The 26,087-nt window shown below is 42.3% G+C and overlaps 1 protein-coding gene across 2 annotated transcripts in view; it reads left to right on the forward strand.

Moving 5' to 3' along the window:
• The window catches only part of DMC1 (DNA meiotic recombinase 1), a 1,020,186-nt gene that overhangs the window by 232,362 nt on the left and 761,737 nt on the right, over positions 1 to 26,087 (forward strand). For both annotated transcript variants that reach the window (XM_069652814.1, XM_069652812.1), the window contains exon 4: positions 15,694 to 15,840. In XM_069652814.1, the coding sequence (XP_069508915.1) occupies positions 15,694 to 15,840 (147 nt within the window). The remainder of the gene's footprint in view (positions 1 to 15,693; positions 15,841 to 26,087) is intronic.

The following is a 26,087-nucleotide window of genomic DNA, read 5'->3' on the forward strand; positions in this document are numbered from 1 at the left end:
TTGTGCAGAAGGTGCTCCATAGATTTATTGATCAGTACGACATCCTTTCATCGCGGGATGTTTTTTCGTGGGGTTTTTTAGCGCAAATTTTATGGCGAAAAAACTCATTGGATTGTTTGGGGGGGTTAGAAAAATAGATAAATTGGGTGTGGGTATTCTGGAATATGTAAAAAATTAAAGGTGAGTTTTTTTGTAAAAAAACCGTGGTAAAAAACCTGCAAAAAAACATCCCGCGATGAAATGACATGGAACCTGTTGATCTCTACTGTGGCCATTTTGGAAAGTTTTCTTTCTTTAATAATTTATTTCTATAGGGTAATCTGTATTCTGTTGCTTTTTGTCTATTTTTAGGGTTGATTTAGCTTTAATTTTATGCACAGGCCTGGTACTTAGGATTTTTGTTTTGGGGAGGCGCTTCTACAGCGTAACACAATGTTCCAGCCACACAAAGTATTACTACCTTGAAGGTTAGCCTGCTGTGTTAAGCTGTCACGGGTGAATAAACAAACCCAATACCTGGCACCAGCCCCCAATTTGTGAAGGATTCCAATCAAGCGTCACACACCGGACCAGGACCTATGCCCTCAGCCTTAGATATAGCGCGCAATTAGAATGATTTTCTTTAATTTCAACAAATTCAAATTGAGCCGATACCCGACCCGTCTCACCACCCCTTTTACAAATACCCCAGGTCACAATGGACCATGAAACAGGCCGGTGGTTGGTAACACAATATTTATTTATTTTAATTTCAAAGAAAATCACACCATTTTTATATTGGGCAACAATCACCACAGGGAAATAATGTTACGCTCACCTGGTATCCACGGGGACGCCACCCAGCCAGTTGGTCGCTGGTATCCTTCTCAGTGATTCCTTGGTATGGTTCTCGGTGGAAGTTCCGCCTGGAAATACAGGAGGGCTGTGTTTAGGACTGGCCGACCAAGGTAAGTTTTCCCCCCACCTCCCGTATGACTTCAGCCCCTCTGGGCTCTCTTCTCACCTTGTTGTAGAAGTTGGCGTGCTCTCCGTCCTGCTTTCTGGGCAGGGGCGCGTTGTCTTTCGTGGGCGTGTGCGGTCCAGTTACTTCACTGACAGCGGCCCAAGTAATGTCTTTCAGGTAGGTCCCACTGCTGTTTATTGAATGGTTATTCTTACATGCCTTTCTCTGTTTGATAATGTCTCTTTTTATCTCCCTTAGATGTGCGGAGCGTCCGCGTGTCGAACTGGCTAAGCTGGACCTCGCCGGTAAATGATGGCGCACAATAAGCGCCGCTATGATGCGGTAAGTAAGCGCTTTGCGCTGCGCTGCGATGTCTTGTCTTTGCTGACCTGTGTTTTCTCCCTTTTTCGTAGGTCGCGATGTGCTCCCAGCACGTGTGGATTCCCAGAGCGATGCCGGCTGAAAGGCGATCAGCCAGGTAAGTCTTTTAAGCAATTTGTGGTTGACATGGCTCTAATACATCCTTTAATGATGTCTTTTCTTCCTTTTTCAGGTCCTTTGGTTCTGGGCGGGTGGTTTAAATAGCCTCTGCAAAGTAGTCCAGGTAAAGTAGTCCCTAGGCCACCACACCCAAAACACTATACCGCATAGCTTGGAACTTAGGAATCAAGCTATGTGGATGTCTCCATGTTGGATGAAAGCCTAAATAAAGTAGTTCCCTGAGCAGATGTCTTTCGCTGTGTATGAGCCTGGCGCCAATGGTGCCAGGACTGGCCCCAAGATGGCCTGAGACGTGGATGCCAGGCCTTATTTGAGATCCGAGTCCTGATTCCACCTGGCCAATGGGCTTGCCAGTGGGGATCAGGGCTGAGGGTCGTGACAACACTCCCCCCAAGGCCCCTCTCACGGTGTTTATCCTGTCTGGTTCAGGTTTAGTTGGGAATTTCCGATGAAACTTCCTGATCAGACGTGGTGCGTGGATGTTCTCACTGGGCTCCCAGGATCTATCTTGGGGTCCAAATCCCTTCCAGTCGACGAGATAATATAACTTGGCTCTAGAGTATTTAGAGTCCAGGATGCCTTGGACTTTGAATTCAGGTTCTCCATCAATAAGTATGGGTTTTGGTGGTGTCTCAATTTGTGTACCGGGTTGCATTGGTTTTAAGAGGGACACATGAAATACCGGATGGATTTGTAGATTAGGTGGTAAGTCCAATTTGACGGCTGCCGGGTTGATAATTGCCTTGATGGTATAGGGTCCTAAGTATCGTGGATGGAAGGTCCGGGTCCCTTTGATGGGTACAAATTTGGCAGCTTACCAAACCTTGTCTCCCACTTGATAGTCGGGGGCCTTTTTCCAACGTTGGTTGGCAAAGTGCTTTTGCTTTTCCTTAGCATGAATGAGATGTTCCTTCGCCTTTCTGAAAGCCTGAGTGATGGTTGTGTGGACAGTCTTTACTGCAGGCATTTCCAAGCTGGTTGGAAGGTCGAGTTCCAAGGTACGTGGATGCCTGCCATACAGGGTTTAAAAAGGTGTTTGTCCTGTGCTAGAATGTACGGAATTGTTGTATATATACTCGGCTATCCAAAGTAAGTCTTTCCAATCTCTTAATTCATGGTGCAGCATGCACCATAAATATTGCTCGAGGGTCTGATTGGTCCTCTCGGTTTGGCCGTCCGTTTGGGGATGGTGACTGGTAGATAACCAGACGTCAATCTGCGCCACTGCACAACATTTTCTCCAAAAGTTGGATACAAACTGGCTGCCTCGATCAGAGACCAGAACTCATGGGAAACCATGTAGCTTAACAATGTCCTCCAGAAACACTTTCGCTAAGGTGGATGCGTCTGGGAGGCCTTTGAGAGGAATAAAGTGTGCCATTTTAGAGAATAAGTCCACAACTACAAGAATGGTGTTAAACCCTTGACTGGGAGGCAGATCAGTGATAAAGTCAAGGGAAAGAGTGTGCCATGGAGCGGGAGGAATGTCCAATGGTTGTAGGAGACCTGATGGTTTTTGTTTTTGTGATTTATTTTATGCGCAGACACCACAAGACTGAATATACTGGACAACGTCCGTACGCCAGGTAGGCCACCAAAAGTTCTGTTTCACTTTAGCTAAGGTTTTGGCGATCCCAGGGTGTCCTTCGATCAGAGAGTCATGATAATCTGAAATAATATGCTGCTTTAATTCCTTCTTTGGTACATATAGCCGGACTCTAAAGAAGGGCAATTGATCCTTGATGCAATATTGTTCTCCTTGAGTTTGCCATGCGAGGAAAGCATCAGGGTCCATCGCCCGTCGAATTTCGTTTCGTAATTCTGCTTGTGTTAAGGCTATCGTGATACCCAAGAGTTTGTTTTCAGGTATGATGGGTACCGGGTCTGGGGTTGTATATACCGTTTCATTGATGCCCATACAAGATAAGGCATCAGCCTTTCCATTCTTGACCCCTGGTCCAAACGTGATTACATAGTCATATTCGGCGAAGAAATGGCCCACCGCAAATGGCGCGAGGACTGGCCTTGGCTGTTTTGAGATATTGCAGGTTTTGGTGGTCTGTGATGACTGTAATGGTGTGTCTAGCCCCCAGAAGATAGTGTCGCCACGCTTTGAAACGGATTTGATGACCAGGAGTTCTTTGTCCGTGATGGTGTAATTAATCTCCGGAGGTGAGAACTTTTTTGACCAGAAGGCCACAGGATGCAGCTGGCCAGTTTCTGGATCCCTCTGTGAAAGGACAGCTGCCATTGCCATACTGGAAGCATCAGTTTCTACGAGATAAGGGAGGTCTGGACGAGGATGTTGCAGGATTGGGGCAGAGCTAAATCTTCGTTTCAGTTCCTGAAAAGCTTTTTCCGCTTCTTTGGTCCAAGCAAACATTTTATTGTTTTTTCGTAGCAGTACAGTGATCGGGTGCACAACCTGAGAGAAGTCTGGGATAAACCGGCGGTAGAAGTTCGCAAAGCCCAGCATGCTCTGTATCCCTTTCTGAGACGTTGGTGATGGCCATTTTAGAATGGCGTCTACTTTGTGTACGTCCATTCTGATGCCTCCTGGCGTAAGGATGAAACCAAGAAACTCTACTTCGGTGATGTGAAAAAAGCATTTCTCAAGCTTTGCATATAAACGATGTTGATGGAGCTTGGTGAGGACTGAACAAACGTGCCTGATATGATCTTGTTTCGAGGCTGAGTACATTAAGATGTCATCTATGTACACTAAGGCACAAACGTCAATCAATTCTCTCAAGACGTCATTCATGAAATATTGAAACGCTGCGGGAGTGTTGCACAACCCGAAAGGCATGACTTGATATTCATACAAGCCATATTTGGTACGGAAAGCGGTTTTCCACTCATCTCCGCTTCTGACTCAGACCAGGTGGTATGCTCCTCGAAGGTCCAATTTGGTATAAATCTGGGCATCTTTGACTTGGTCCAGCATTTCAGGGATAAGTGGCAAGGGGTAGCGGTGCTTCACAGTGATCTGGTTTATTGCGCGATAATCAATATAGGTTCTCAAGTCCCCTTCTTTCTTCGGTACGAAGAACAAAGGACTGGGTGCCGGGGACTTTGATGGGCGGATAAATCCGTTTGCAAGGTACTGGTCTAAATAGGATTGTAAATGAAGGTTTTCTGGTTCGGTGAGAGCGTAGATCCTGCCGCAAGGAATTTGTGCACCAGGAACAAGGTCAATCTGACAGTCATATGGCCTGTGCGGCGGCAATGTGTTAGCCTGGTCCTTTTGGAATACGTCCTGAAAATCATGGTATTCCTTTGGCAAGGTATTAGTTACTCCTAGGGTAGATAATGCTTTTCTGGGAGTCTTGGAGATACAGAAGTCGGGTTCCGGCTCTGGATAATAGCAGGCTGGAGAGCAGTCGCCGGGGAAGGTTAATTTCCGTGGTTACTCCAGCTGTGCACTGGGTTACTGGTCCAGAGGCGATTTCTGTCCCATCCACGGTAGTTACCTTGTCCCTGGTTGACTTGGAACATAAAGGAAGCCCTATCTCTGCTGCCAGCTCTTGATCAATATAATTGCCAACTGCTCCGCTGTCGATGTACGCTTCTACGGCATGCATCTTTGACGACCGTTGGTGGTTTATTAAGATCACTGGTATTGCAAAGTGCAAGGTCAGTGGCTCTTTCTTCTCACTCGACAAACTGACCTCTACGGTTCCTGAGCTTGGTAGTTTTCCGATTCCTTAACTTCATCCTTTTCTATGGTCCGACTGTTCTCTTTGGGGGTTTTACTGGGCAGTCCTTCAGGAAATGTCCTGGTTTTCCACAATATAAACCAAGTTGTTGTTGACTTCTTTTATCCCGCTCTTGTTTTGTTAATGAAGGTCGTATCCCTCCAATCTGCATGGGTTCTACAGCGTTTTCTGGCACCCGTGGTGCGTTGTCCCTTGATCAAACAAAAACCACGCGAGAGTCTGTTTTGGACCGGTCTGCTTTTCGGTCCTGCAACCGGTGATCTAGCTGCACAACCAGATTTATGAATTCGGTACAGTCTCTGTGGGGATCAACTACCTGGCCTAAGACGTCCTTTAATTCGCCCCGCAAGCCTCGATGGAATAACGTGGTTCTTTTGTTTTCTGGCCACCTGGCTTCGGTGTTGCGATATGGCCCTCGCGTGCAGCTCGGCGGGGGCGTAAGCCGCTGACGGGCAGCCTTCTGTGCCGCCTCTCTGACTCGGGGGCTGTTGTCGTCTGCCGGTCTCGTCTGGCCGCTCTGGTCTAGGTCAGGGGAACCTCCGGTCCAATGGGGCGATTAGTGCCTCGGCTATAGCTAGTTTCTCTCACCGCCCAGTGGCACGGCTGATGTGATCTGGGGCAGATCAGGATCCCCGTCTCACGGTCTGGGTTGTTTGCACCATTTTTCGAGCGGGCCGGCCATGGTGCCGCAACGGTCTGGTGTTCAGCTGCTTATTACTCCATCTCCGCTGCACCGATCAGCTTCAGGCTTTCCGTATTTGCTGTCGCTCTGTTCCACAAGACTTTCTCCTCTCCTTAAAGCGATTATATGCGTTTTACGGGGCAGAGAGCCGTTGCGATCGTCTACACTAGCGGGAGCTCTCTCAAGTTGCTGCCATCTTGTTCAGGCTCTCTAGCACCCCCCCTTTCTTTTTTAATGTTGAATGTAACATTGATAAGGTCTTTGTTGACCATTTTATCCTGGCTCTTCCATCATTTATCAGGATTGTACCTGGATTTTTAATTGCATGCATGGGAGTAGAAAGACAAGGCCACGACCATGTTAAGCGAAGCTGCTTATGATCACTATGGATTTTGTGGTTTATTTCCAATCTATCACATTTCGTCATAAATACATAGTCACAATAAATAAAATATAGCATGGCTTCTTGCATTCCTCTCTGCCAAGTTGATTTTGCAGGAATATCCCCAGGTAGAGTCCCATTTAACATTACGAAGGACCTTTCCTCCATAATACTGTTCCATCTATTTTTAACAGTTTGTTCAGGGCCATTCTCAGTCTCAATAATGTGTGTGTTACATTTTGATCCAAAGCAACAGCTTGTAAGGCAGTCTCAACTTGCTCAAAAAAGGCATGTACAGATAGACTTGCACGCCCCCAATATACATTCAATAAGGCAATCACCAAATCTTGTTTAGTAATCCTAACTATCCGAACATAGCAACTTCATGATAGCCAGGCCTCCAATTTAATGCCTTTTTTATTTTTTTGTGGTCACTAAAAGCCCCACCATTGGCCTCCAACGAATTGGAATTTCGGCTGGTATCATGATCATATCATAGTCATCCCACATGGGTATGATGGTCAACCATTATTCCTGAATGGCCACAATATCATAACGTTCTAAGTTATTCGTTTCTGAATTTAGCAAATGCTGATGGCCTCTAGTATTCCATGATACCAAATTACATTTCTAATTTTCTCGGGATTGTTATGCTCGAGATAGCAAATTATTTTGTGGATTTTTTGTCAATTTTGTCATTTGATTGATAATCTTTGCATTAAGCATTTCCTGTTCTTTAAAAAAAGGATAGCATTTATACAATTTTGGTGATTGCCTTTCAAATTCTGAGTGTACTGAAATAACAAGAAACCCAATTCATTCAAAGTCTCTCTTTCTTTAAGCAATACATCCAATACCACCCCTGATTTAATTGAGATACGAGCCATCGTTAGATCCTTATTGTCAAGAAATCCAACCCTATCAACATCTATTGATGTGATGTTTCTGAAATTGGGAATTTCATTGAAGATATTTAAGATGATCGCCCTATTTAGGTCACACTGTGGAAATGGGCTGTGTCTACAGCACATTATCAGATGATGACTATTACTATTTTGAACTAATTTATTAGCTCGAGCTAGTTGAGGTTCTTGTCTTTGTTTTATAGAGCTTGAGCGAGCATGCTGATTTCCATTTTTCTTTTCATTCAAGGTGTTCTTCAATCTCCCAGTTGAATCTGATGAATTCATTCTGTGGGACTCAGGACCATTGGGGACAAGATTGTATCCAGTGCTTATATATTCGGGTTCACAGGCACGCTGTTCATTTGGAGTTACATGTGGTTTGAACGAGACTGCTTTCAGCATTGATTCTTGATTTAAAATAGTATATAGTGCCATACATTTTTTTATCTCTTGTCGCATTGACTCAATAGTTGGAAATATTTGAGGATTAGATGCATCCGTTATTGGTGAAGAGTCACGTTTTATTCCCTGCAAACCATTTGTTTTTTGCTCATTTCTATTATTGTGATCTGTACTTTTCATTCCTGTCTCCTGTTGACTCATTGTATGTGACATGCTCATATGGACAGCCTCATAATTCCGATGTTTTTCAGGGTATTGCTTTTGATGAAGACAGTACAGGCATAGCCATTTTCATCACAGAATCTTGACTCATGACATTATAGCCTGCTAGGTTTTTTTTTAATCTCTTCACGCATTACCTCCATAGTTGGAATTGTGTGAAAATCCATGTCTGTGGTCATTTGATGGTTTAAGATAGATGATCCAGTACCTTCATTGTTTTTTACAGGAAAAATAGTTTCGGTTAATGCTATAGAAGCATTCATTTTAGCTGCTGATTGATTGGACTGAAAGTAGGAAGCTATGGATTTACATATTTCCTCCCGCAGTTCTTCTATTGTGGGAGCTCTTTCCAATGTCGCATTTGTTGTAGATAATTCAATATTTCTCTAGTTTTCAGTATTGGGCAACACAACGTCATCTTTTCTGTTGATCAGATCCGTTTCATCACCCTTTCCGTTAGATGTTGACTTAATACTTGTTAAGCTTTTTGATTTAGATGTCAAAAAAATTGGAGCAATCTTGATAGAGGGTTTAGATGGTTTCAGAAAAATTGGGGCAATCTTTAACTGTGTTTTTATCGGTTCCGTTTGGCACCCCACTGTAAGCTTTGGAGCTTCTCCATTCTTAACGGCCTCATTATCATGGGTTTCTCTCTCTTCCACATTTTTACTTTTTCTCTTTCTTTTCCCAGATATTTCAGCTTGTCTTCTTTTCAGTTTACGAATAAATCAATTAGTGTCTCCTGACTTATCCTTGCCTTTTTTGGATTTACAGTGTCTTTGCCATGGTCATCAACCACTTTGACTACTTTAGGTACAGGATTCAATATTTGTTTCTTAGATTTTTCCTGTTTTTTCTTCATCTCACCATTAGACTTTTTAGCTCTTTTTGATGGTTCATCACTAAGTTCTATTATAGTAATTGACTCTGCCTCCATCCCATTGTTCGCCTGAGGTAAACCTCCTCGCTCTCAACCAATTGGGCTAGGCAGATAAATTCGGCCATCATTGACGCTTAGAGAGGAGTGTCTTCCAGGTCTTGATTATTCATTGTTATTTGGGCACACTTACAATTTTTCGTTATTTGTTCTTGTCGTATGGTGCCTTCAATCTGTAGAACATTTCGATTTAATTGGCCATGTCAACCCTGGAGTCTTCCCATTTCGATGGTAAGACTTCCAATTTTTGTGATTGAATCTTAAATTGTTGTTGGATTTCCACTAAGGTCTCTTTTATTGATTTTCAGGCTACTAGAGCCGTGTCATTAATCTCTAGATCCTTAGTGATTTCCAATAAGTGCCCCAAATGTAATCGAACTTCGGACCGAATGTCTTCAAAAATGTTCACAAGTGTATTCAAAACAAAGTTAAGCACTATCATGGACGACGTATTTGGTTGGTCACGTTGAGGATTTTTTTTGTCATTCCTTTCCTCACTTCCATCAACATTTTGCTCTTTCCTATCAACTTTGTCTTGATAATTCTTGGCCACTCTGGACACCTCTAATAGGGCTGAGATGGCGTTCAGGTCAAAGGATGAGTCTAAATTTGGTAAGACATCAGAATTCACAAGGGCTTGATCTGATAAATCTATAGTTTGTTCATCCTGGACCACACTCCTTAATGGGTATGTAGTTGACATGTGTCTGTCCTCCTCCACCTTTCCACTTCTACTTAATCCTCTTGGGTCTTGATCACGTGGAAAATAATTCAGAATATTTTTTTTGATGGAGGTCGCCGTTAGGGTATTGTTTCTGTTTGGTGGTGTATTTTGTTTGGGCAGATCACGTTTTGGTGTGGAAGCCTCTATATCTCTCTCAACAGAGGTGAACGATTGGGGTAACCCAGACCCTGATGGTAACTGTTCGTCGTTGGGAAAAATACTTTGCCTCCCAAAAAAACTAGCTTTATTTTTTCCTAAGGGCAGTGATTTAAATAAATATAGTTCTATTAACTGAGGGCAGGTTGTGTCCCCTCAAAGCTGAGTCCTCTATTTCTGGGGCTTGTAAGTCCATTCCTGCCGAGGTGCTCTGTAGATTATAGCTCTTCATCCTATTAGCCTCAGCCTTGGTCTCAGTCTCAGTCGAGGTGAGTTACGTGAGTAGGTTCCGGCTCTAACGCTCCTCGGTTAAAGATAAACTACCCACAAAGATGCACAAGTTCCTGTTTCAACAATAGCAGTTAGATGAAGATAATTATACGTTCGGACGGGTCTAAGGCTAAACGCCTGCAGTCCCTGCCAAATCAAAGGCACTTTCTTTCGCACGCAATAGTCTTTTTTTAAAGGTAAATCATTAATTTCCAAAAGTAGAAGAACCAGATAGTGACTTCACGCTTGAAAATTTCCTGTTTCAACAATAACAGTTAAATGAAGATAATTTCACGTTTGGATGGGTCAAAGGCTAAACGCCTGCAGTCCCTGCCAAACCAAAGACACTTTCTTTCACGCGCAGTAGTCTTTTTGAAAAGTAAATCATAGATTTCCAAAAGTAGAGGAACTAGAAAGTGACTTCACGCTAGAATGGGTCATAGGAAACTCGCCCGCAGTCCCCGCCAAGCCGGTAACACCTTTCTTTACATGCATTTAATTCCTGAATCCTGGTCAGTTCTTACCGTTAGTTTCCAAGTCTTTTTTAGAACTTCCTGCGTTCTAGGAGTCTTTACATGTCCCGTCGTCCCAAAGACCACAAGACTCTGCCTCCGACGCTGCGGCCGCTCTGTGGCGGAAGGAGGACTTTGAATGCTAATGCCAAACAAAGTAGAAAGAGGACTGTCAGCAAGCTGGATGCACAGGGTGAGTTGCAGGTAACAGGTTCAACCACAAGACTCTGCCTCCGACTCCGCGGCCGCTCTGTGGCGGGAGGAGGACTTTGAATCCTAGGGCCAAACAAAGTAGAAAGAGGACTATCAGCAAGATGGATACACAGGGTGAGTTGCAGGTAACAGGTTCCACCACAAGACTCTGTCTCCGACTCCGCGCAGATTGTATTTTTGTATTATAACCTTATTCTGTGACAAATGAGTTGGTGGCATGTGACTGATTTGATTGATTGCATTTTTAGTTTATCAAGCTAAATGTGGAGATTTGATTTGTACTGAATTTAATTTTTTTGTAGCTAATTTTAATACTTTAATTCTATGGATGCTGTATTTAAATATGCTGTGTTGTTCACTGTTTTATTATGCTGCATTTATTTTGTATTTGTGCTTTCTGCTCCCTCGCACTTCTTGTTACTGCACTTGCATGATCCAAATGTCTCAAGGTCTAGTAGGACCGTTATTGTTATCTTCTCCCTTGTCCGCGTCCCCTCCCCATTTTTGTCTTGTTGCGCCTCCAAACACCATTTGATGTAAAGACGCCTTAAACATATCCAATAAATAAATAAAATATGGTTGAAATAACAAAATAAAGCAGAATTAATTAATTGATTGAAGTGATTTTCCCTTTTTTCATGGAGTTCTGACACAGAGACACGATCTTGTTCTGTATTCCTACCGTCAGTCACTCTGCTTTGCGGTGTGGTCCTAAAGGAGTTCATTTGTGGCAACATCAGCTTCACAAACGACCAGGACCAGTTCAGATGGTTACAATTGTTGAGTAACTGAACAAGACATGGCCATAGCCCCCATTAGAAGGGTAAAACCCCCTAGAGAGTACTTTGAACCCGCTACTATCTGTGTGTCAGATTTGGCGGCATCAGTCATACAACTGGACTCCTGTACATATTTGTACATATTTGTCAGGAATAGCAGCATTTCTAAATTCTGATTGCTCTGCTTTTTTCTTTTTCAAATCTGTTGGCAAAGAGACATTTTATATCGTAAAGCTTTACTCTTGCATACCCCTCCACAACTGGTGTTGTACCTTGACATTGTTCTGTCTTCTCTGAGGATTCAGATTTTTGTACCTATTGTCTCAATTAGTCTGCAAACGGTTATGTATAAGACTGCCTTTTTGTTGCCATTACGTCATGTGAGGGGTCAGAAATGAGAGGCGGACACAAAGGTATAGTTTTCTCAGTTTCAGACATGTTCATTAAACAGAAATAATTTGGATGAATGCCTCTCTATCCCTATCCTAAAGAGAGCTTCCCTGCTTAGGAATGTAAAACTAAAGATCCGTATATGTCAAGTAATTAAACTTATAAAACTGTTGTTGTGTCCAAAACATTATAATCTGCCCCTCACACTAGAAATGAACAAATAAGAGTTTAAGTAAATGTCTGTGACTTAGATTGGCAAAAAAGTGTTCATAATCAAAAGTAAATGAGTAAATCCAATAGAATAGTCTTTTCCAGGGAGAAACCCTTGGATCTTGAGGGTTGTTCCCTTCCCCTGGTCTTTTAGGCAGAAAGGAGTCTCTTTCAAACAACAGTTCATTTCATTCTTTAAATTAGGCTCAGAAAGTTCTTGTGTAACAGTCAACTCTTTCTTGGTTTCTTTGTACTGAATACACAAAAGGGTTTCATAACATTCATCTTCTTATTTTTTTTATAGAGGAGTAACAAGAGTTCTTATTCAGATTAGAAATTCCACACAAGAGTTTATTTAACTTCTTCTGTACTTGGGTGGAGTAAATGATGTGCTTCTTCATCAGGAATCCTCTTGAAAACTCTTCAGATTTCCTGGTGTACTCCCCTGACAGGTATCTTGTCCCAATTCAACTTCACAACTTCAAACGGTTAATGGCTCTACTCACCAAGACCTCCTTCCGTTGCTTTCTAGATTCCCTGGTTTACTTCTCTGCCAGGTATTTTGCAACATGGTTACATTCCCTTTTTACAACTTAAAAGGACTTCCTGGTGTACTTCCCTGCCTGGTATCTTCCCACAGTTTTAAACTTCTTAGTTCATTCTGTGTGAGTTTTTGTTTTAAATGCAATACAAAGATTAAATCAAACAAATTGCCTGGTCTATTTGGCGGCCAAGGCTTCCTTTTTACATTTTTGGCGGATCTCCTGGTATACTCCCCTGCCAGGTATCCTTTTATGGGTTTTTCAGATCCCCTAGTGTACTCTTCTGCCAGGTATCTTCCTACAATTTTAAAGGTTGTATTCAGTTCCAAATGGAAGGTATATTTGGTTACCAGGACTTCCTTGATGGTCTTCTTAGATCCCCTGGTACCTTGTCATAATGTTTTACAACGTTCTATACTTTTGGTGGATTGCCAGGTATACTCACCTGCCAGGAATCCTTCTCTGGGGTCCTGCAGATCGCCTCGTATACTTCTATGCCAGGGATCACCAGCACCCCACAAATGTCAACTGCCTCAGCGTACTTCTTTCACCAGGACTTCTTTTCAATTTCACTGTCCTTTAAGTATGCCACAGTTGTATCAGTTCACTGTGTTTCTATTTGCTTGTTCTATGTTTCCCCACACTGATTTCTCATACATGAGGACTTGTCAAGTTTTGTCGCAGTTTTTATCTCATTGGTGTTTATTTGCTTAGGGTAACACTTGCTCCAACTTTCCCTGCATTGACATCTCATACATGGGACTTGTTCAAATGTTGTCACTGCACTTTATTTGGTCGGTATTCAAATGTTCTTAATTCATTTACTTGTGTACATGCCTGTTGGTATGCCCCGGGGTCCACAATGCCTCTGGGCAGACTCACCGGTACTTTGCAGCATTACCAATGCGTAGTGGGTCTCTGCAAGGAAGCTTCCTCTGTGGGACGGCCTTCTGTCCACTGCAGATCTTCCTCAAGCATTCCTTTCAGCTTTGTGCTCTCCCGCCGGCTTCTCACTGTGACCTGGACTGGAGAGTGCTGCTTTTCAGCACGGCCGTATCTGCAAGCCCTTCTCTGCTGCTCTGGACACTCCAGTGGTCCGTTCAAATGTGCCAGCTGCATCTCACCTTCCTTCTCACCACACCGTTATGTGATTCTCCTGTTTGCGAGCTGCCGCATAGTTGTCCCTGTTCTCTTGACTTCTTTTGGTGCGGTTCTCTCCCATTCTGCTTTCACTTTGAGTGTGGATGTCATTTTTAAATTTCTCACACACTTGTGACCTAACCAAACAACTAGTTTGCACAGCCACCTTTGAATTTCCTACAATCTGCATCAACTCCTCTTCCTCGTCTCGGTAATTGAGGCTTTATGGGAGTTGAAGTCTCTAAAGTTTAGGGGATTTCTAAAATAATGTTGATTAGGAGTTGTACTTGGAAAAACACCGGAAACACAAGATGTTATGTTTGTATTGTATATGTTGGAGGTAGGAATGGGGTTTTGACTAGAATGGCACTATGCATCACAAGTTTGGTTGTCATAGGGGTTTTCAGGAGAAAGGGAGGAATACTGCGTTTCTTCCATTGGTGTCCCTCACCACCTTCCACCGGGAAATCATATCCTTCCGCATGAGCCTGTCTCATGTTACCACCCCAGGGTCAGGATCGTGTAGCGGCTGCCGTCCCCTGGTCACATGGGAGGAGGTAATCGCTGGGAATTAGTGATGCTTAGCAAAGCCTTTTCTGAACTTTCACAGAGACAAGATGGTGCTCTATACCCACCCTTCCTTTCTGCCAAAGGTGTTGTTGAAGTTTCACATCAATAAAGAGATTTGTTTGCCTGTTTTCTTTTCTACTCCGGACACTGAAACTGAAAGGACTCTGTGCAACCTTGATGTATGATGTAGGAAAACCCCAAAATTCTACTTGAACTGGATGAAAGCTATCAGGAAATATAAGAATCACTTCTTCACTTACAGTGTTTTTTTTCCTGAACACAGGCTGCTAATACAACCATCACTTCATGGTTAGTGTCTTGTATCCTGGAGCCATACAAGCTGAGAACGGTTGAACCTACGGAGGGTAGTCACACTGACCTGGTTAGAGTGAAAGCTGCCTCTGTAACATTTGCAATATTTGCAAGGTGAAAATGTGGGCTAGTCCCATGCTTCTGGAAGCTTTCGTCAATGGGTCCAAGCTCGTGAACTGTCCCCCAGTTTGGCCAACCTGTCTCATGGATAGTTTTGGATAACTTGGATTTCTCCTACCATCCTCCCATTTTCTGGAGGTTGTTCTGCATTCTCCCATAAGAATGGAGGAAATGGTCTGGCACATAGGAGCTAGTAATATTTACTCACTGTAGTATTTACTGTACTTCTAGTACATAGGCCTCTTTCTTTCATACTGCCCTCATGACATCCCTCTAGTAAGATACTCGGTGATATTTTTGCTGATGAAAGCACTGACAGTTGGGTAGGCAGTGTGCAATAAGAGAGGTCCTTTATCATAGGCATGGCTGCATGTATGCATGTGCCTAACATTGTTTTGTTTAAATCAGTGCTGCTTCACTTCATGCTTTGGTCATGACTCTGGGGACAATATCCCATAAGCATGACAGCAAGAGGACTATGGACGTAAAATACAATTTTCACTTTCCCCAAGAACCTCAATATTTGATTGTTTGCCTCCCTCTGTTCTTTTTTGTGTGCATGCTGTAATTTAGTTTAACATAAGATAAGGTAACAGCCTCCACTCAAACTTCTAAGCTTGGGCTTTAATAGCTATTATCATATCGCACTAGGGTAAGTGCTTCAGGCTCATCCAAAGGAAAGATGTTCCATTCGTTTAACTGAAGTGGCAGAAGTGCCAAGAACAGAGCAATTTCTATGCCATACATTGTTTACCTTCTCACTCGTTCTTCTTTACCCAGTGTTGTACTGCCCACAGCAATTTCAAATGTTTTATATCCTCCGTTGCTCAAGGTATTGTATCGCAGACTGACAGTTTTGTCGTAGTTGTCCAACATTGTGTTGCACTGATCTTCCATTGCCCAAGGTGCATATTCTACGTCTGAAAGACAGTATGGTCTGATGTTGTTGATGCTGCTTCCATTTGCTTGGATGTTCTACTGATAATTCCAATTGTTATCTATTGTTGTCATTTACACTAACTTCACCTGAAGTGTTCTCTTTATGTGTTATTGCAAGAGTAGAATGTGGCTGACATAAAGAAACTTAAGTCTGTGGGAATTTGCACAGTGAAAGGAATTCAGATGACCACAAAGAAGGCACTATGCAACATCAAGGGGCTGTCGGAAGCCAAGGTGGACAAAATTAAGGAGGCAGTGAACAAGCTCATTGTAAGTAAACAGAGAGCACCAGACTGTGCAGACTTCTTTAGTTGCCATGTAATGTAGCACTGTATTGAAACTATGGAGTCATGCTGTTAGAATTGTGTGGCTTGGCCTCATCGCAGTTCTCCTTTCCAATTAGATATGGGTGACCTTTCCCTGAAGCCACTTTGCTGTCTCAATCCCACACACAGAGGAATGTGATATGACACATGCATAAGAGCCCTAACTGGAGGGAAAACCACACAGTAGAAAATAACTCCACCGCAGAAGACCATCAGTAAACAGTCTTAGGACCAGTCCATCAAAGCCAACGCAAGGTTTCACAGCACAACCAACATGGAGATGAAATAAAAGAAATCGCTTCAGTGAATTTCTTTCCTGATATCTCATATACTGTGAGCTTACCACCTGACCGAAAAGGAAGTGAGGACTGGCCATGACTACCATCGTCTCTTCAAAGCTATTTAACTATAGAGAATGCAACGTTATAAAAGCAGGCATTTTTTAAAGGAACATAAACCTATAATATCAGAAGCCTCGACAATACACGAGTCACCACTGCAAGCCTTAGTGCCAGGATCTAAGAACTTGAGAACCATAGCCTCTTCTCCAACCGATATATTTGTTACAAAGATCATGCTGAAAATTGCAGCTAGTCTGTTCTTGGTGCAGCAGGCCACCATTATGGCCCTGAATCATGCCACTCCCCTGACATTGATTTCTGCACTGTTTGCGTGCTGCTGCTTAGGCCAAATGCATAAATACATTCTTGGTGTATCAGAGTACCATGTTATGCTGGGAAAGACATAATTTATGTCGCTGCAAGCTTAGAACTGAAACCAGTAATCTTTCCTTTAGGACTAGCCTAAAATGCATACTTTTTCCATAGAGCACCACCATCCTCGAAAAAGAGAATACCCTGCCATGGCTAATTATTTTGGATGAAATGAAATGGCATCTACCAAACAAGGTAGTTCCTATCCAATACCCTTAGAGCACCCCAGATATCCTCTGATGGCTATCACTGTTTCTGACTATAAAATACCCTGCTATGCATATTTTAGGTCTCTACACAGAAAAATGATGAATTCAAGAACTTTGAATGTATTATCACCACTGGCAATTGCACTGGTCAACTGTGTTATTACACAAGTGGAAAGCCATATGAAAATGAGGTTTCATCCCAGCCCTAGAGGTGTAATTGAGGTGAGCTTGTAGATCACATCCCTTCTGCGTGAGACAACAATCTACACTACAAATGGTTTGGCTTTGTTGGGTGTCTTCAGTGAAGTGTAATATGGGATCATGCACACAACAACGTCCGGCATACCTGTGCCAATTGAGGGGACTGTTCAACACTGAAGAGTGATGGATGGAAATGATTTGAATAATTCATTACCTTGGTCATTTGCTCTGGGGAGCCTTCCCGTGTATTGTTTTAAGCATGCCGTGCTATTACAGAGCTATTTTCAAACCAGGCATTGGTATTCTGTTTGATACAATTTCAAGATACTGATTTTGCTGTGTGTGGCAGGAATGTTTAGAGTGTGCCCTAAATTTCTGAGCATATTAGCGCTAAAGTACAAGAAAAACAAGATAAACATTGTTGACAACAAAGACTTATCCAGGAGTACTAAACAAGGACCAACAAGGGAACAGGGTTAGTGCAAAATTTCCCTCACTGTGGGAAACATTTCTTGATTGTCAACTTTTGGATTGTAGGGGTCCGATGAGCAAAGGCTTGAGGAAAATTACACTTCACATATGTTTAATCAAATAAATTAGAAGGACCTTGGATAGCACCAGGGTTAAGCACTGGGCTCATTCAGCATGTGTTTACTCATGCTCTTAGACGGGTTGTATACTAATTGACCTTTTCTCAATTGACCTCGGGAGAATTGCCCTAATTTAGAAGGTCAATTAGGACATATATGCGGGGGGAATCCCCCGCAACCCCCACCCAATCCAAACCCCCCCTGCAATCCCCCACCCAATCCCCTTATATTATTTATAATCCAAAACCAACCCAATACATATATAAAATAACTCAAATAATATAAAGGTCAATTGTGCAGAAGGTCAATTAGGACCACTATAATTAGGTAAATTGTGCAAATGATCAATTCCAAAAGGTCAATTTGGGTAATGCCCTTCCCACAGGTCTGAGTCACAGCTAAAATTGACATTTTTCTCTGGTTAGCAGATTCAGTCAGTAACTTAGAAATGGTGCTACAGTGCTTGAATATCCCTAGGTGACTGACGTAAAATAAAGTGTATTAATTAATATGACATCTTATCTAAAAGAGTTGTCTTTTCAAATTTCTTAACTTGGGAGGAAGACGTCTGTGGATATTTTACTTGCTCCCTAAATTCCCAATTGTTATACATTGAGCAAAAAGGATTTTTAGTGGAAATATAGAAATGAAGTAGTCCTAGATGAGCCAAAGAATACATCAGAAAATCTGACTGTGTCTTCCACAGCGAAAAGGAGCACTACCAACTCCATGTAGGGCACAAGGTAGTGCTGTGAACAAACACATGCCAGTAGTTATGCAAACACAAACAAGAAAGGCAATAGAGGAAATGAAGTGAAATGCCACGTTGCTGACTTTAGAATTAGATGATCTGGATCCTAACCTGAACATCCCTTCTTGATCAAGGTGGCTTCTAAACTGGGCAAATCACTTATCTCCCTGTGAATGTGTTCCCTTACCTTCAAAATGTTTTGGTTTCGCCCAAGTAAATAATCAAATGTCCTTAATGTACATTAATGGTAAAACATGTTAGATGTGGAAGCTTAACTTTTGGATCAGTCACGTCTAAGGGTATTACCCAAATTGACCTTTTACAATTGACCTTTTGCACAATTGACCTAATTTTAGTGGTCCTAATTGACCTTCTGCACAGTTGACCTTTATATTATTTTAGTTATTTTATATATGTATTGGGTTGGTTTTGGATTATAAATAATATAAGGGGATTGGGTGGGGCGGTGCAGGGGGTTTTGGATTGGGTGGGGGCTGCAGGGGGTTTCCCCTCGCATATATGTCCTAATTGACCTTCTAAATTAGGTCAATTCTCCCGAGGTCAATTCTCCCAAGGTCAATTGTGAAAAGGTCAATTAGTATACAACCGTGGAAAGTAGGCTTTGTACAGATCTCTTTTTCAGGCACAAAAGCCCACTTATTTTCTTTCTGGGTTTGGAACTGGTGACTTGAAAGTCACACACATCTCTTCAGTAGACTCATTAGACATCTGAGTCATCTAACTGTAACTGGATCATATAATAAGCAGGCTGCTCAAATCTCTACAACAGGCACATTAATATGCAGAGAAATATTATTGGGATTGGAAACTGTAAAACACTGTGATTTTCATGAAGTGTGCAGTCATTATTGTTTTGTTAGGTCTAGTGGACTTCTGTTTATGATTCTCAAATGTATGCACAAACACCTCCATCCATTGCTGTAATCATGTCCAAGACAAATCTGTTCTGAAGAGTCATCATTCTTATGGCTCTCATCTCTTCTCTGATAGCATTGAATGTGTTTATAGTTGTGTTAATTGTCTGCAGCAATTCCTGGTGATCTGTAGCCATTTTGTAATTGCTCCAACCTGGATTCTCGGCATGAAAATCAACGTGAACACTAAAGAAGTCTGGCTGAACAATCTGTGTTCATAGGGGATAGAGTCAAAAGCTTCTATTGATTTGGCTGAGAAATAGTTTTCTGTCTTTATCCTCTTTATCATCTCCACAGATCTCTTTGTCCTCATGTGAGCATCTGCTTTTGGAAAACTGTTGAGGCTTAGATCACTCTTTGGAATTACCAATGCTGGAACATTTAACAATGTGCATATCCCCCCCAATCCTTGGGTAACTTCATGCATGCCTTGGATCCACAAGCCCAATAATGATCCATGATCACTGCTGTCCCAATGTTCATTCCTGGAGCTTAAAATATTCTCCCACAGTTTGGTTCTCTCCAACTTTTCTTGTGGCATTGTTTCTGAAGCACAGCTTCCAAAGGCACTATCTGCAAGGGTTCTCCTCTGTCTTCGACCCATGTCAGTAGCTTAGCAAGTTTCGACCATGGAGGCTTACACAACTTCTGTGCATTCTCAATAGTTGGTTGGTAGTGACCCATTATCACCCAATCTCTGCAGATCACTACACCTTCTTTCCAGCCATCTGGTGATAACACAGTTCCCCAAATCTGCATCTGGTCTCTGTTCTTCCATCAACGAATATCTTCTGCAGTTTTTCCTGGAACTAGCAGTTTTTTTATTTACTTCCCATCTGATTCCAGCTCCTTTTATGCCAGGTTTTTCGTATCTGATCACATGATTCTTAGTATGGGCTTTTTTCTTGTCTTTGTGTCTTGGATATAGTTATCTTCATCTGGATCTGTGCATTCAGTTGCCCTTTTGAGATAGGCTGTTCGACCCATGAACTGGCCTCTCGTGCTACAGAATGTTAGATGTAATATGCAGTGTGCAGTCAGAACATCTATTTCAATGGCTATAAAGATCTTAGATTTCCCCATACTGTATGGCATTCCCCCTTCAAAGGTCTTCTTCCTACTTCTTTCATATGCTGATACCATATGTTATTTCCCAAGTGAGCTGTGCTGTCCAGGTAATCATTGAATTCAAAATTATCTTCTTGAGTGCTTCTTATAGGTCTCATTCTTCTCATGTGACCTTCCATAATTGTGTCATGAAGTGTGTTAGCGTAGCCCCTTCTGACTGGATCAATTACAGGAACATTTATCAGTGCTCCCTGAGTAGGAGAAAGTTCAGCAAGTTTCATCCTCTCAACATACCATTTAGGCGTGAAAATGTCTCGCAAAAGCTCCATGTGTGTCTGTCTTCTCTGGACTATCTTTGGGTCATTTATCACAGGAACAGGTGTGCTTGCATGCATTACTTGTATAGGCTCACCTTCTAACAACCTCTTGTCTTGCCTGTCTTGCCAAGCCTGTTTCTTGTGTTCAAACAGAGTTTCTAAGACACTTGTTGCATGTGAATGATTATTAGTGACACTTATCTCAAGTGCAGGCAATTTTTCATCTTTCCTTGGGACAGGAATAACTACATAGGGTCTTGGCTGCCTAGTAGTTGCCACGATTACACCTTCCTTCTCAGGAAGATTCACATGAGTCTTAGCTCCATGTACATCAAGGTAGTACGATGTCAGTACTGTCAGTGAAAGCATTATGATTATGAACACAAAGCAAGCGTAAATAACCCAAATGTATGCCAGTTTTCAGCATCTACTTCGTGGACAATGTCGACGTCTCCCTGCATCTGGAATTATTATATTACTGTTGACACTCCCCATTTTGCCTAAGGAAGGAAAAAGTAATCTTTAACACATCAGCATTACATACTGCTTCTGGAAGCTGCTGTCTTGACATCAGCAATTTCGTCCTTGATCTGCTGTCTGCCTTCTGGATGATAAGAACAAACTCCTGATGTCTCCCTGGAACAGTTTTTAACCAGACGAAATGTAGGTGCCTCTCCAGCAAGAAGAAACAGCTCTCAGTATGTTTAGACAAGTTCAACGACATACACTAGCTCCCAGTCCACTCCTCGAATCTGCCTTAGACCAGACAACATGATGAACTTCTTTCAGCATGAAACAAGAGTCTTTCTTTATCAGCAACCTCTCAATCTGTCCCTGGAAGGAAAGCTTCACTCTGATCTCAGATTTCTCGCAGCATAAGCATTCACTTGCAGTATGACGCCCCTTAAGATTTCATTCAATGCTGCAGTGTTTTGTGCATCCCTTAGGAACGTGTGCACATCTGTGTGTCTTCCAACAATATGTGGGTATTCTTCAACCAGACGATAGAAAACCCTACTGACAAGCTTGTGAAAATCATCAGTGGATAGGAGAATTTGTCCTTTCCCTCTAGCAGCTGCAAAACTTGCTCGATGATTGCTGCGAGTAGTCTTCTTACAATGGGACCATTCTTAGGATCTTGCAGGAAAACACAAATATTAGAACTTCTCCCCACAATAGCCGGATAAGAGCGCAGAACAAAGAGAAGAACTTCAAATACGATCCTTGAAACGTTGTCATTGGATAACACCATTGGCAAATCCAAACAGGAAATCAGTATGAAATGAATCAGGATACTGTACTTTTTTCCAATTGTCAAAAATGAACTCAGAATTTGGCATATTTCTCTTCTTATCAAGGCTTTAAAGTATGCCTCAGTCCAAAGTCTAACAAGCGCCTGTGGCTTTAAAAACAAAATATTTTAATTTCACCCGGAAATGACAGTGCAGAGTGTTCGCATCAACATCCCTTAACCCTTTCAGAGATGGCTGACTGCAGGCGGCGGGACTTCTTCCACAATGAAAGGGCTGTTGAAGCGGGGTTCGTCCCACTTCTTCATTCTGTGATTCCGGATTATGAATGCATCTCCAGAGAATAGTTGGGGTACACAATGTTTTTGAACACTACTTGTTGAAGCATCTCCTACTGTGTTTTGTACTGCCCCACACCCTTTTCGCCGTAGCTGACCTGAAATGACAGAGATACTTGAAGTCATATACATAAGATACTCACGTAGCTCCATTTCTAACAGTTCTGCGGTAGGCTGAGCATCACTTCTAACTCTGGATGGAGGCGTGAGGGGTGTCCTCATCCGTCTCCCTGTCACTATCTCATGGGGGGTGAGATGGTGGTCCGAACCTGGTTGGTACCGCAATGCATATAATGACAGTGGTAGGCAATCCAACCACCCTTTCTTCAAGGTAAGCTTCAACTTGGCTATCCTCTCTTTAAGCAAGCCGTTGAGCGGTTCACAGATTCCATTTCCTTGTGGATGATAAACCAAAGAAAACGTGTGCTTTATACCAAGCAACAAGTTAATCTGTTCAAATGTTTGGGCCATTATCTGACCTCATTACTTCACATACTCCCCATCTGAATTTGGCTGCACAGGTAGCATCTTGATGTGTACACGGACCAGCCTCAATACATCTTGAAAAGGGACAAACTACTACATTCATGTATCTACATCTATTACATACTCCCCTAACTGTGCGCAGTGTATGCCCAGCCGTATATTTTTGACACACGATGCAATTCACTACATAGAATGCAACATGCTCTAACAAATTTGGTACGAACCAATACTCTGCAATAGTTGCAGCGAGGTTCTCTCTAGTTGTGTGCGCAGGGTAGTGTAGCTGTTCCAGCACCACCCTTAATAAAGCTACAGACATTATCGGTTTACCAGTGCTGTCTTGTCACCACAATGCTTCAGAGGGGTTTAAAGAACACACTCTTTGCGTCCACAAATCCTTCTCGTCTTGAGGTGCTTCCTCCTGAATTTCCATAAGCTGCGTTTTAGACAAATCACTATATTTTTCAGACACATCCATCATCATCACAACCATTTTCTCACATAAATCAGGCGTTTCAAAGGTCATTATATTTTCTGAACGTGCAGCGAGTTTTGCTTCATCGTCTGCTGCTATCCACGTGAGATAAAGTCTGCCCTTTTAGTATGTGCTGCGCATTTAACGACCTTGATAGCCACTGGGAGTTGCAGTGCCTTAATAAGCCTATCCAATAAGGCGGCGTGCTACACTGGCGTGCCATCTGCTCAGAGGTATCCCCTCCTTTTCCAACGTGCTAACCCTGCCAGCACTGTTGACATCACATAGGCAGAGTCACTGTACACTGTTAATTCCTGGTCTGCATGATTCTCAAGCGTGACTATCAGCGCCACTAGGTCAGCATAATTAGGAATCCTTAAAATTGGAGCTGTGCAAATCGCTTTTTTCAACTCGTCAAATGCTCCTTCCGTTTCCTCAGTCCACACGATTTTTTCCTGTGTTGCATGTGCTTTCTTCAAAGCCTGCAATAAAGGCCTCATATATGAGCTGTAGTCAAAGTTCCATGCTCTGACATAGTTACATAATCCCAGAAATCTTTCCATGTGTTTTATCGTGTGTGGCTTAGCAGTTTTTAAAATAGCCTCAGCTCTCTCAGGAGTAACCTTCTTTCTTTCATGTGAAATCAATTGGCCAATGTATAACACTTCTTGTTGACAATACTGTAACTTCTCTTTGTCAACCTTATATCCTTTGTCAGCAAGTGTAATCATCATCTGAACAGAATCGCATCTGCACTCTTCCTCTGAAGTGCTGCATACTAAAATGTCATCTACGTATTGCAACACAACACTTTCTAAAGCAATATTGCTCAAGTCCATCTGCAGGACTCTATTGAAAATTGATGGAGACTCACAATACCCTTGAGGCAAACCCGTGCTTTTCAATTTAGTCTGTCGGAACGTGAATGACGTCAGATCCTTCGAATCTTTGTGCAATGGGATTGAGAAAAACGCATTTTTCAAATCAATCACAGTGAAACATTGTGCTCCAACAGGTATATTACATAAGGTTTATCGGCCTTAAATCTTGAATAAGTCTCCAAGACCTCCCTTTCCCTTTTTTCACGGGATAAATTGCTGTATTACAAGGTCTCTCTGACGTCACTAAGATACCCTGATTCATCATGGCGGAAATCGTCTCAAAAATACCTCCATCTGCCTCTCGAGACATGGGATACTGTCGTGCTATAGGTAACATTACTCCTGGTTTCAATGTAATCTTTACTTCTCCCACCCCCTTTAACAGGCCTATATCATAGCGGCCGGTGGTCCATAATGAAGCTGGCACTTTTGCCATGTCTTCATCAAAATACTCAAGATGATTTTGTGCTAGCATAATTTTCTGAGGCACCTCTTGTTTGATTGCTCTCATCCAGTAAGTAATACTTATTTCAAATATCACTTCGTCATCAGATGGATGATCTCCAAATAGATCATCATCAGTGACGTAAGTCAATCTGTAACCTTCCCCGATGGCAATTACTGCACACCATCGTCTGTCCTTGTCATCATTCTCATCAAGCAAAGCCATTTCACCTCGCACTATGGCTGCTTGCAGCTCTAAGGGAAAAACTTGCCTCTCTTCTTCACGCATAGCTATTTTCTGCCTAAACAGAAATTCATCAGGTATTCTCATTGTTCTGCTTACTAGGCCTTGCAGCCATGTCAATAAAATGCGCACTCCATAATGAAAAACGTCTGGTTCTAAAGGTGTTGCTCTCATGGCTATTTGTCCTGAAAATGCCATAATAAATTTGCTCACGTTTAAATAATGCATTCCTGGTGTTGAACACACTATGCCTTCATCAGTAAACGAGATTGTGATATTCAACTTTGTCATTAAATCTCGACCCAATATATTGACAGGTGTCTGCCTCAAATATAGCAAAGGCACCTTCATTATATTGTATTGTTGTATTGTTTATTTATTTGAATAATGTGCCGGGCCGTCAGGCATCTGGGCGCCTGCAAAAGTTTAGGTTACAGGTATATAAGGAAGATAAAAGTACAGTACAGGATAGGATGGCGAAACAGAGATAATTACAGTTGACATGAGTGTGCAGTATAAATATGGGTTACAGGTGCATAGGCAAAGATAAAAATACAATAAAGTATAAGACAAAATACAGAGACAATTACGGTCAGCTGAATGTACAGGATAAATACAGAGTGTACATATATACAAAGCCAGGGTACGGGCCTCAGAGGTCATTGGTGTGCCACCAATGTTTAACATTAGTCTTGAAGGCGGGGAGGGAGGGTAAAGCTCTAAAGGAGTCTGGTATAGAGTTCCAGAGTTGAGCTGCCAAGACTGGAAAGCTGGATCCTCCTGTTTTATTAAGTTTGGAGTTGGGGACTCTGATGCTGTTAGAGTGTGCCTTTCTAATGGGTCGTTCTGAAGTATGTTTGATGAACCTTTCAGTCAGCTATATGGGCGCTTTGTTATTGATGCATTTGTATGTCAGGTTTAGTGATTTATATTTAATTCTGTCTTTAATGGCTAGCCAGTTGATTGAATGTCTTTCGTGCGAGATATGTTGACCTTTAGGGATCCCTAGTGCCATTCTTAGAGCATTGTTTTGGGGGGTTTGGAGTTTGTTGGTATTATGGTTGTTGTTGCCCAGATAGAGTGCATTACAGTAATCCAGTTTGGATAGGATTAGAGCCCGAGCAATGGTAATGCAGCTGTCTGTGGTCAAGAATGGTTTCCATGCATGGATCAGTTTGCATGTGTAACTAGTTGCAGATGCTGTGGCGTTTACTTGCTTTTTCAGGTTGAGTGCTGAGTCCAGGTAAAAACCTAAGGTTTTTACTTCCTTTGCGACTTTAATTTCGATG

The sequence above is a fragment of the Ambystoma mexicanum genome, chromosome 3q (assembly GCF_040938575.1).
Source record: "Ambystoma mexicanum isolate Mex_15411 chromosome 3q, UKY_AmexF1_1, whole genome shotgun sequence".
Taxonomy (NCBI): domain Eukaryota; kingdom Metazoa; phylum Chordata; class Amphibia; order Caudata; family Ambystomatidae; genus Ambystoma; species Ambystoma mexicanum.